Consider the following 13,225-nt stretch of genomic DNA (forward strand, 5'->3'; position numbering starts at 1 on the left):
GGCTACTTTAAAAACCTAATATGACCAACTTCTTAGTTTACCATGTACTCTCAGCAGAAGCTGTATACTGTGCAGTTCATGAAGCTAGAAAGTGCTTGCAGCATATGTAAGCATGTCATATTTCCTTTAAAGACCAGTACCTCTCCAACCAATGAACACTGTCATGGCCAACACACCTTAGCTAGCATCCCTGTCAGGATAGGTCCTGAAAAGTCTTTGCCATGAAATTGGAAGAAGGAGCCAACAAATTGTGGAGTCTGTCAGCATCTTGACAGAGGTGGATAAAGAACCCTGACCTGGCCGGGAGGACAACATAATGGAGCAATGGGTGAGGACTCTGCATCCTAGATAGCAGCATCCTTGGACCATGGTATCTGAACAGACATCCACAGGGCATGCTGGGAATTGTAGCATGCCCTGTGGGGGAGTGCTGTGGAGCAGTCCTGTTAGGTTCAAAGGGTGCCACCAGGGGGTGCTGCAGGGATTTATGCTCCCTACTTTCCACTTGACTCAGAAGTACTGTACTTTCAACAGGACATGCCATAGTACCGGAAGTACTCTTGGTCCTTGGATAAAAGAATCATGCAGGCAAGTTGGAGTTGGGTGGAAAAAGGACAAAGCTCACCTCTGAGGAGTAGAGGAGGAAAAAAAAAAGAGAAATCGGATTGTGATTGAGCTTGTCTGAAGGTTATTGTACTAAAAAGTTACCTTTGTTAAGGCAATTTATTATAAGAAGTCTTTGATTTGAACCCATGACTTGTATCTGTGTAGTTATATATGGGGTTTGTGGAACTGCAACACCCCCTAGTGGTCACAACAGTTTTGAAAGTACACATCCAGCTTAATCATACACCTGTTTATTTTCAAGATGAATGCTGCCGCTATTAAAGGTTGGTGCTCTTCTTTTTACCTAATTTTAGGATTCTGCTAAGTTATTAGTTTCTCCATTGATTAACATCAGTGCCACAAAATAAAGGCATCAGTAACTGTGTTCTAGTCCTTTCCCCATTCAAAGCAAACATGATTGTGGCATTAATTGTAAAATAACTGAGTGGCTTTAATTATCTATGTGAATTTGACCATATAGTGCTTCAGTGTGAATGACAGTGTTTAAAAGAAGTAGGCCAAATATTTTGCATGATTCGTAATCTCCCTTGAGAATTTTTAAATATGCTTAAAACTTGATATGCCTCCTTATTTGGTAAGCTGTCTTGTTAAAAGCTCATGGGATCTTGACACACCTGTTTAGGAGAAACTGACAAAAAAAATTGTCAGTGAAAATGTAATAATATTTATTACTCCAACTCTGCTGCTTGTTAACAATATATACTTCCTCATTTAATGGTTTATAAAAATTTTCTTTAACAATAAAAAGATCAGAGCTCTATAGTATGATACCACCAAAAATTGTCAGAAGTTACAATGTTTCAATAAAACGTGAAATAATAAATTTATAACAGCTTCAATATTTAACTAAAGCATAACAATCATAAAAATATACATACATGTTTAAACATATCAGCACTGTTATATACAAGACGATGAAGGACTGTTACTTAGGAAATTAAGCAGCACACCCAAACTATGAAATAGGCAAACAATATTTGTACTTTACATTAAAATACAACATTATACCATTACATACACAAACTGCTTATTTAATATAAATTGTCATCATTTTGTATGATTGAAAACTTTATATGTTTAAAAATTGACTAGGAATAAGAAAGACTAGCCATTAGATTTGGAATCTGCATAAGCAGGAGAAGACATGTAATTAAATAGCTGATAACGAATATTCCCAGTTAGGCTTAAGGAATGTGTGTCTCTAAAATAGGAGCCTTCTGTTTAAATATGCAGTTGCCCATATAAGGTAGGCGTGGATCCAGTTACTCTTGGGAAATGACAACTTAAACCTGTACAGTAATGTTTAAGTGGAGACAACTTTTCTTTCATGGATCACTACCTTGAAGAAAGAGGACACGTCATAGCCTGCATTTTAACACATACACATGAAAATGGTAAGGGAAATTCTGTTTGTACCATTAAATTACATGTAGACTAGAACGCATTTTACAAGATTGTAATGATTAAATATACCTTTTTCTAAATATATAAAGATTATGTAAGTATATGATCCTGGGCACAAATAGGACCTTGAGATGCCATTACAGGTGCTTAGCTTGTATTACAGAAAATACCTGAAACTGTATTATTATGATGATGAAGGTCATAATGAAATAACACTTCATATATATAAATAGCTTTACTACATTATTGTGTATGTGTAGCTTTTTAGGAGTTTAAAATTACCTGAAAGACAGAAAGAAAGTAACTTGAATAAGTCTTATTGAAAGCTGAAAAACCTTAGAAGATGATATTTTCTTGGCAAAGTATAATATAAATGTAGTAAAATATACATTTTGAAATTAAATTGAAAATCTTGAATATTACATTATAGTAATGGCTTAATCAAAATAGAATGCTTAATCAAAATCTTAATTGCATATACATGAAAGCATTTATTGTTCTTTTAGGCAGCCACATTAACTCCTGAACAGGTCACAGAATATAAAGGAGTCTTTGAAATGTTTGATGAAGAAGGAAATGGTTCAGTTAAAACAGAAGAACTAGAAAAACTAATGAGTTTAATGAGCATCAACCCTACCAAAAGAGAATTAGTTCAGATGGCTAAGGATGCAGACAAGGAGGGTAAGAGCATAAAGATTGTATTTTTAAACTAGATATGCACAAGTACTATCTGCTTGACACTTTATGGTGACAAGGTCATTCAAAAAGCAAAGTATGGCAGCTTATTTTTTATTAATTCTTACCTCTTCACAGCAAACTTTTTATGGTTAGCTGCCTAAAAGTAGGTTCTAATAATTTGCTGTATGTAATAAAATAATAATAAATAGCTAAATCAGTTAATTTATTAATTGTTTGTTATAAATCCCAGGGTACATTAAGCAGTAGCCAGCAAGAAGTGGCACTGGGAGGAACATGTGGGAAAAGGGCACATTTATAAATGAAGCCATTTAAACAGTATAATTATTCTGGGGGGTTTTGTTGTGTTCTGTGGTGTGAGATTTAAATAAAAAAAATACATTTTGCTCTTAAAAACTTGGGTGTGTTTGCCGATAAGGAACCGTGTGGGAATTTTTAAAGCTTTTTTCTCTTTAGAAGGTTTTTTTTTTGCGTTTTTTCCGCCCGCACAAGAGAAAAAGTAGCTGGGTGTTTGGGGGTGCGCTTGGAAAAGTTACCAGTACTTGTACTTGTACGTGCACTTGTTCTTGTTATCTGTATTTGAACTAGCATTGAGGAGGCAGGGTAGAAAGCAGCAGTAACTGATATCGGCTTTTGTAAGCAAATAACCGCATCGTCTTAACAGCGATTCCTTAGTTTAAAGGAAAAACAAAAAGAGGCCTTGGCTGACTTCAAAGCAGTAAAAGAGGAAGGCTCAGCAGTGCGCAGGTAAACGGCCAGCGTTAAGACGCCAATCAGGGACACAGGGTTGTAGGAGCAGATAAGATAGTAAAGTTTTATTTATTTGTTTTAGATTGAACAGTTCTTAGCGGTCCAGAGGTAGAACATTTAAGCAGGTGACAGCGTAAGGGTTCATTAATACGGGGGAGTACAAACAGTGGGAGTGGAGGAGCGCAAAAGTTAAGGCAATTTTACTAATCCCAAATCAAATTTTAATAATGAGGCCAGTGCAATACATGTCCTGTTAGATGTTGGACTTTTTAGATGATGGTTTGGAAGAGCCAGTTGTCTATGAGGGCTATATCTGCAAGAGATTCCAGCTGATCCAGCACCTTGAGCTCAGGGTCACTGAACTGGAGGAGGAGTTGGCTGACCTGCGTTGTAATAGAGAATTGGCGGACTTGGCCCAGGTGTCCTTTAGAGAGATAGTGTGCACCCCCAAGGTGGCGTGGAGGAGATTCCAGACCAGACAGGTAGGAATAGGTGGGTCACGGTCGCAAGGCGTAAGGTAAAGGGTGCACACTGTCCGGGGGCATCAACCCCAGAATTAGAAGTGTCTAACCGTTATCATGTCCTGCGGAGCTGGACAGTGTCTCTGATAATTCTGGGGTGGTAGGCAGGGATGAGGAGCCCCAACAGGCTACCTCAAAACCAGTTCCCAAAAAGAGAGAGGTAGTGATATTTGGGGATAGAAGCACAGGTGTGCTCCAGAGAGAGAGTCTCGCACGGTGTGTTGCCTTCCGGAGCACAGGTGGGAGACCTCCCTGGAAGGGTGGATAGGCTCTTGGCCAGAGCGGGGGTGGATCCAGTTGTCATTGTCCACGTTGGAACAAATGACATACATAAGGGTAGTCTGTCAGTTCTGCGATCCAAATTCAAAGAGTTAGGTACCAAGCTGAGGAGCAGAACTGACAAGGTAGTCTTCTCGAAGTTCTGCCTGTGCCAGTCCAGGTAAGATTGAGGAGATTAGAAGGCTTAATGCATGGCTCAAATCTTGGTGCAGGGTAGAAGGGTATAGGTTTATGGGGCATTGGGACTCCTTTTGGAACAGATGGGACCTGTTCCGCCGTGACGGGTTACATCTGAACCGGAGGGGCACCAATGTATTGGGGAGGCGTATGTGTAGGCTAGTCGAGGATTGTTTAAACTAGGGAATGGGGGGGCAGGGAGTTTAGGACAGGCCAGATTTAGATCTATACATGGAAGAACAAACAATGGTGTAGAAATAAAAATGCATAGTAATGTAAATTTTAAGCAAACATGTAAAGATAGAAGGATTAACACATTAAAAATAGCTTGCCTTAATGCTAGAAGTATCAAAAATAAGGTAAGTGAGTTGGAGTTGTATGTAGCAGAGCATAATTATGATATTATAGCAATAACGGAAACCTGGCTAAATAACAAAGATGGGGATGAGTGTAACATAGAGGGATACACATTTTTTAGGAAGGATAGACAGAACAGAAAAGGAGGTGGGGTTGCTGTTTATGCCAAACAGGAATTAAATGTAAGTCATCTTCAGTTGGATGATGAGCCCCATCTTAGTGAGGACATGTGGCTTCGCCTGGAAAATATTAGGGAAAGGTCTATTTTAGGAGTGTGTTATAGACCACCCAATTCAGACAGTAATTTCAACACACATCTTTTCAGTAATATAAAAAAGGCAAGTTTACAGGGGATATTATAGTCATGGGGGACTTTAATTATCCAAATATTAACTGGGATAACCTTGCAGATGGAGGAGCACAAGAGCAGGAGTTTTTAGAAGTAATCAGTGACTTTTTTAACACAGCATGTTAAAGCACCAACAAGGGGTGAAGCCTATCTGGATTTAGTATTCTGTAATAATCAGGATAGAATTGAGGGTGTAGAGGTGATTGAACCACTAGGGTCAAGTGACCATAATGTAATACAATTCTCAGTATTTTGTAAGAGTACAGATGCAAAGACTAAAATTGTTAAGTTGAACTTTAGTAGGGCTAATTTTGAGCAGATGCGACAAAGTCTAAGTAGGATAGACTGGGATAAGCTTTTAAATGTGGAGACAGTCGAGGAGCAGTGGAACAGGTTTAAAATGTTTTACATGTAATGTAGGACAGATACATACCTAAATTTGGAATTAATAGAAAAAAACACTCCACAGTGGATTAATAGAGATTTAAAAAGAAGTTGCAAAGGAATAAACTGCTGTATAAGGCATATAAGACTAATGACTGCAAAGAGAATGTAGAGCATATGAGAACATGAGGGCAACCATTAAGAAGGATATCAGGAGGCTAAAAGACAGTTGGAGAGGAATATAGCAGATAAGGCGAAAGAAGACCCCAAGAGATTCTTTCAGTATTTTAGTAGTAAAAGAACAGTTAAGGAGGAGGTCAAGTTCATCAGGAATAGTAAAGGGGAATTAAAAGATACAGACAATGAAATAGCAGATGCCCTAAACTTACATTTTTCTGAGGTGTTTACAAGTGAGCAAGTGGATAACCTGCCAGAGGTAAAACTACTAAGGAGGTACTGAGGGATTTGGAAATTGTAGAGGGAGAAGTGCTGCTCAGATTAAATAAGATGAAATCAAACAAATCACCAGGCCCAGATAATATTTATCCTCGTGTTCTTAAGGAGGCTAGTGAGTACATATATAAACCCTTGACACATATTTTTAGGAAGTCACTGTGCACTGGAGAGATTCCAAAGGACTGGAAAATGGCAAATATCATCCCATTATATAAAAAGGGTGACAGGGCAGATCCAAGCAACTATAGGCCAGTAAGCTTAACAAGCATCACAGGAAAATTAATGGAAGGAATTATTAAGGATAAGATTGAGCAACACATGGCAAGGACAGGAGTTATTCTGAACAGTCAGCATGGGTTCAGAAGAGGGAGGTAATGTTTTACTAACATGCTGGAATTCTATGAGGAGGCAACAAAATGATATGATCAAAGTGGAGCATATGATATTATTTATCTGGACTTTCAGAAAGCATTTGATAAGGTGCCACATGAGAGGTTGGGCATCAAGTTAAAGAAGTGGGAGTTCAGGGTGATGTTTTTAGATGGGTGCAGAATTGGCTCAGACACAGGAAGCAGAGGGTGATGGTGCGAGGAACCTCATCAGAACTGGCGATGTTAAGAGTGGTGTTCCACAGGGGTCAGTGCTAGGGCCGCTGCTATTTTAATATATATAAATGATTTAGATAGGAATATAAGTAACAAGCTGGTTAAGTTTGCAGATGATACCAAGATAGGTGGATTAGCAGATAATTTGGAATCCGTTATATCATTACAGAAGGACTTGGATAGCATACAGGCTTGGGCAGATTTGTGGCAGATGAAATTTAATGTCAGTAAATGTAAAGTATTACACATAGGAAGTAAAAATATTAGGTTTGAATACACAATGAGCAGTCAGAAAATCGAGAGTACACCTTATGAGAAGGATTTAGGAGTCATAGTGGACTCTAAGCTATCAACTTCCCAACAGTGTTCAGAAGCCATTAAGAAGGCTAACAGAATGTTAGGTTATATAGCACGATCTGTGGAGTACAAGTCCAAGGAGGTTATGCTCAACCTTTATAATGCACTGGTGAGGCTTCATCTTGAGTACTGTGTGCAGTTTTGGTCTCCAGGCTACAAAAGGACATAGCAGCACTAGAAAAGGTCCAGAGAAGAGCGACTAGGCTGATTCCAGGTCTACAGGGGTTGAATTATGAGGAAAGATTAAAAGAGCTGAGGCTTTACAGTTTAAGCAAAAGAAGATTAAGAGGTGACATGATTGAAGTGTTTAAAATTATGAAGGAATTAGTACAGTGGATCGAGACTTGTATTTTAAAATGAGTTCATCAAGAACACGGGGACACAGTTGGAAACTTGTTAAGGATAAATTTCACACAAACATTAGGATGTTTTTCTTAACACAAAGAACGATAGACACTTGGAATAAGCTACCAAGTAGTGTGGTAGACAGTAAGACGTTAGGGACTTTCAAAACTCAACTTGATGTTTTTTTGGAAGAAATAAGTGGATAGGACTGGCAAGCTTTGTTGGACTGAATGGCCTGTTCTCGTCTAGAGTGTTCTAATGTTCTCTTTGCTAGGATGACTGTTAAATTCCTTGACTTTACGTCAAAGCCCTGCGTATGCACGAGTAGCGTACAATAAATAATGTCTAGAGTTGCACTGACATTGGGCGAGACAGCGAAGCATTTTACTCTAAGCAAAATGCTCTGAGAGTATTATTTATTTATTTTTTGCGTATTATGACTGAATCGAGCTCTGACGTATGGAACTCCGATTTTGATGCAAGTGATCTGGAGTTCGAAAACTGCAAAGTTCATCTGGGAAGACTACATAGGCACTAACTGAACTCCACTCTAGTACTTCAAGCGTTTTTTTTCCAGAAGGTATGTAATAAGTATGTGACTATACATACTGTAGGGGCACATGAAACATAAAACAAAGTGACATTTAGCATAAATAAGTATTTTATGTTTATATAACCATTGCTTTATGTGCATTTCAGAAAACTGAGATTTTTGGAAAAATATTCAGGCCTTACGAGAAAATGAGGAAAATAATTAGCCCCAAAAGAGTTAATGTATATAAATGTCCTGGAAAATGTTTAGAATCCACAAAATGATTAAGTTACCAGAAGATATCAAATTAGGTGGAAAGGCAGATTTGAATATGCAACGGGAGGTCTGAAACATGAAAGTACAGTTCATGAGAAGGATCTAGGAGTCATAGTGGACTCAACACAATCTACATCCAGACAGTGTACAGAAGCGATCCAGAAAGCTAAAGTGATACTTTAGTGCTCATAATTGGCAATTCCATAGTGCGGAATGTTAGAATTCCAAACTATGTTAAACCAGCAGTTAATGTTAAGTGCCTTGCAGGGGCCAAGATTTCTGGCATAAAGGCCGCATTGGACCATGTTGCCGACGATGAAGTATCTACCTTATTGCTGCATGTCGGCACTAATGATATTTATTTACAGCAATCTGAGGTATTAAAGCGGAACTTCATCTCTCTATGCACCAAAGCTAAAACAAAATGTCGGAATTTAATTGTATCTGGTCCCTTACCAAGATTGTATAGAGGGGATGTGATTTATAGCAGATTGCATTCCTTTCACTGCTGGCTAGAAACCTGGTGTGCAAATAAAAGCATAGCATTTGTGAACAATTGGGATGATTTTTGGGAAAGGCCTGGATTTTTCAGAAGAGATGGTCTTCATCCTAACTGGAGGGGATCTTATGTATTATCCCAAAATATGGCAGCAAAACTGCCTGGTTGACTGATTAGAGCACCATCCAGGCCGCAGTCATGTGATCTTAAATCACAGGCTGTTGTTTATCCCACCTGTTATTTTCCTGAAGCTGTTACCCATAATCCCTGTTGTGGGGCATCCAGTAAATTTAGTCTTGAAACAAACCATAAATTAATTGATAACCAAAAAATAAGGTGTATAATTAGACCAAGGGATAAAACCAGACACTCCACCAGGGGCATCTGTAATAGAAATTTAATTCAAATTAAAACAAAAATATATCAGCAGTTCAGAAAGAACCATGCAGTTTTAAATGCTGTTTATTGAACATTCGCTCTCTTGGCACTAAAGCTGTTTTGGTAAATGATATATATTAAGTACAAAATCTGATCTGTGTCTTCTTACTGAAACCTGGCTTAGTAAATGTGACACTGTTCCCTAGCTGAGGCGTCACCAGATGGATACTCGTTCCTTCATAAGTCTAGAGATTCTGGTCGAGGAGGAGGCCTTGGAATAATTCATTGTAACAAAATGCAAATCACTCCTAAAAATTTAGGCAACTTTACATCCTTTGAGGCATTCATTTTAAATATTAAAACAGATTCCAACACAATTATAGTGCTAGTCTACAGACCACCAGGGCCATATTCATTGTTCATGACTGAATTTAGCAACCTTCTGTCTGATTTGGCTATAAATTATGATCACGTAGTTCTGATGGGGATTTTAATGTACACATTGATGTGGAAACTGACACTTTTAGCAAATGTTTTACTTATTTGTTAAATTCAGTAGGATTTTGTCAGATTGTCAAAGGTCCAACTCATAATCATAACCATACATTAGATTTAATTATAACTTACAAAGTTGAAATTCAAAATTTAAATATTACTCCATTAAATGTAGTTATTTCCGATCACTTCTTAATTACGTTTGATTTAGTTCTGCCCATGCCAGCACTCGCAGATTAAAACAAAGACAGTGCGACATCTAGATTGTAATTCTGCTTCAAAATTTATAGATACCTTGAGTAAGTCGAGTGTAATTGTGGAAAACCATTTAGATCAGTTAACATCAAATGTAAACGTGGAAAACAATTTAGATCAGCTAACATCACATTATAATGTGACCTTGAGAGATGCTCTGGACACAGTGGCTCCCCTAAAACAAAAGTGATCAAAGCACATAGAAACTCTCCCTGGTTTAATGAAAATACTCGAGCTCTTAAATTAGAGTGTCGAAAACTGGAGCAGATGGAGAACAACAAAGCTACATGTCTTTCAAATTGCATGGACAGAGAGTGTAATAAATATAAAAGGCCCTCTTTAAAGCTCGCTCAGAATACTATTCTACATTAATAGATAGCAATAATAAAAATCCTAGGGTACTTTTTAGAGCAGTGGCTAAATTAACAAATGGGAATTCAGATCAACAGTGCAAAATACCAACAGATATTAGCAGTACAGACTTTATGAACTTCTTCAATGAGAAAATTAAAAATATAAGATCCCAGATCTCAGCATCACAGTACAAACCAAATACTAGCTTAGCAGACCCTGTCACATTGCATTCAGCACTTTAATAATTTTAATCCTGTAACTCACCAGGAAGTCTTAACTTTAATTACTAAAATGAAGCCCACTACTTGTTCCCTAGATCCAGTGCCAACAAAACTAGTAAAAGTGCAATGGATGTTCTTGCAGCCTATTCTAACCATTATCAATAGTTCATTACTGCATGGCACAGTACCTGATGCACTAAAAGTGTCAGTCATTAAACCTTTACTTAAAAAGTCAGACCTAGACCCACACATACTAAATAACTATAGGCCTATTTCAAATTTACCATTTCTCTCTAAAATACTAGAGAAAGTAGTCGCCAGTCAGCTTCAGTCACACCTTACGCATTACAATTTATTTGAGAAATTCCAGTCTGGCTTTCGCACTGGTCATAGTACAGAAACGGCACTAACACGGGTTGTAAATGACATTCTGATATCCTCTGATGAAGGAAATTCCACTGTAATTATGTTGTTGGACTTAAGTGCAGCATTTGACACCATTGACCATTCTATTTTACTGCACAGGCTAGAAAACGATGTTGGGCTTACAGGCCCGTGCTCGCTTGGTTCAGTTCTTATTTATCAAATCGATTCCAGTATGTACAGAAATGTGCAGACAGTACTCCATCATTATACACAGAAGTTCAATATGGTGTCCGCAGGGCTCAGTACTGGGACCTTTACTGTTTTCACTTTACATGCTTCCACTGGGATCTCTCATTAGGAAACATAATGTTAATTTTCACTCGTATGCAGATGACACCCAGTTATACCTTTCATTTAAATCAAATGAAGTTTCTCCGATGTTGTCTTTAATTAGTTGTGTTAGTGAATTAAAGGAATGGATGAATGAGAACTACTTGTCTTTAAATACAGATAAAACAGAGATGTTAATTGTTGGAGGGAATGACGCTGATCACAGCAATATTTTGTCGTCATTTAACTCAGTTGGAATCCCAATTAATTTTACTGAATCAGCCCGCAATCTAGGAGTTATCTTTGACTCTAGCATGTCATTTAAAGCGCATATTACAAAGTCGTCCAAAACATGTTTTTCCATCTTAAAAATATTAGGAAATTAAGGCTTTCTAAATAAACAGGATTGTGAGAAATTAATTCATGCATTTATCTCTAGTAGGATTGACTACTGCAATGCGGTGTTCACTGGCTGTTCAAACTGTTCTCTATACAGCCTCCAGTTAATCCAAAATGCGCTGCAAGAATTATTACAAGAACAAGAAAATATGAACACATAACCCCAGTTCTTAAATCTTTACACTGGCTCCCAGTTAAGTTTAGGGCAGATTTCAAAATCCTCCTTTTAACATATAAAGCATTAAATGGCCAAGGTCCGCTTACTTGTCTGAACTTATCATGACTTACAAACCTGAGCGCACATTAAGATCTCAAGATGCCGGTCTGCTTAGGATTCCAAGGATTAATAAAATAACAGTGGGAGGTCGAGCTTTTAGTTACAGGGCCCCTAAACTGTGGAATGGTCTTCCTGCTTCCATAAGAGATGCCCCTCGGTCTCAGCCTTTAAATCCCGGCTGAAGACTCACTACTTCAGTTTAGCATATCCTGACTAGAGCTGCTGATTAACTGTACATACTGCATCTCTGTTGTTAGTCATTAGCACTATAACATAAGTAACATGAATAATTATATTTGAATACTAACCCTCACCTATTCTGTTTCTTTTCTCGGTACCCAAATGTGGCCATTGGTGCCACGGCCCACCTGCCAAGTTGTTTGCCTGCCTATGGTAAAGTCATCCCTGATGGAGGATCACAGGAATCATGGGAAAGAGGGGTCCTTTCATTGGAGCAACGTGTCAGCCGTGGCATGGCCAAATGGAGATGCAGCTAGATGGATGAGGTCTCCAGGACTCTAAAAATATCCAAACCTAATTATGTCATATCATCTACTGTTAAACCGTAATTCTAAAATTTTTATTATTATGCTGTCTTAAGGAATTGTTCTGTTGTGTATATTGTATTGTATTGACCCCCTACTTTTGACACCCACTGCACGCCCAACCTACCTGGAAAGGGGTCTCTCTTTGAACTGCCTTTCCTGAGGTTTCTTCCATTTTCCTACAAGGTTTTATTGGGAGTTTTTCCTTGTCTTCTCAGAGAGTCAAGGCTGGGGGGCTGTCAAAAGGCAGGGCCTGTTAAAGCCCATTGCGGCACTTCCTGTGTGATTTTGGGCTATACAAAAATAAACTGTATTGTATTGTATTGTATTGTATACTAGGTTATATCTCACAAGGTGTTGAGCATGAATCAAGAAAGGTAATGGTTAAGTTGTGTAACACACAAATGAGGTTACACATGGAGTAATGTGTTTAGTTTTGAACTTAATATTATGAAAAACACATAGCAGCAGTACGGAGAGTTCAGAAAAGAGTGACTAGGCTGATTCTCGGATTTGGAGGTATAAGTATGAGCTATGAGCAGAGATTGAAGGAACTGAACCTTTTTTTAGTTTAACAGCAACAGAGTAATCCTTGTATAGCCCCAAACCACACAAGGAGTGCCTCATTGGGCTTTAACAGGCCCTGTTTTTTTGACAGCCCCACAGCCTTCACACCCTAAGAAGACAAGAAAAAAATACCCAAAAACAAACCCCTTGCAGAAAAAAATGGAAGAAATCTTGGGAAAAGCAATTCATAGAGATACCCACTTCCAGGTGGGTTGAGCATGTAATTGATGTTAAAAAATGGGATAAATACAATATATAAAACAGAACTCAAGCAATCCTCTTCACAGATCTAGAAGGTCAATCTATCTTTGCCCACCTCAGAAATACAATACAATACAGTGCTACAAACTACTTGTACAGTGATCCTCACTAGAGACCTGCTACAACTGTTAAGGCAAAATTCAAGAATTAAACCACTCACTAA

At 38.1% G+C, this 13,225-nt stretch overlaps 1 protein-coding gene across 1 annotated transcript in view; it reads left to right on the plus strand.

Annotated features, from left to right (window-relative positions):
- The first annotated feature begins 1,929 nt into the window (after positions 1-1,929).
- LOC120530526 (calglandulin-like) overlaps positions 1,930-13,225 on the plus strand; it is a 60,458-nt gene continuing 49,162 nt past the window's right edge. The window contains exons 1-2 of the mRNA XM_039754951.1: positions 1,930-2,021; positions 2,538-2,712. Of these exons, the coding sequence (XP_039610885.1) occupies positions 2,013-2,021; positions 2,538-2,712 (184 nt within the window). The 5' untranslated portion in view covers positions 1,930-2,012. The remainder of the gene's footprint in view (positions 2,022-2,537; positions 2,713-13,225) is intronic.

This window comes from Polypterus senegalus, chromosome 6, assembly GCF_016835505.1.
Source record: "Polypterus senegalus isolate Bchr_013 chromosome 6, ASM1683550v1, whole genome shotgun sequence".
NCBI classification, from domain to species: Eukaryota; Metazoa; Chordata; class Cladistia; order Polypteriformes; family Polypteridae; genus Polypterus; species Polypterus senegalus.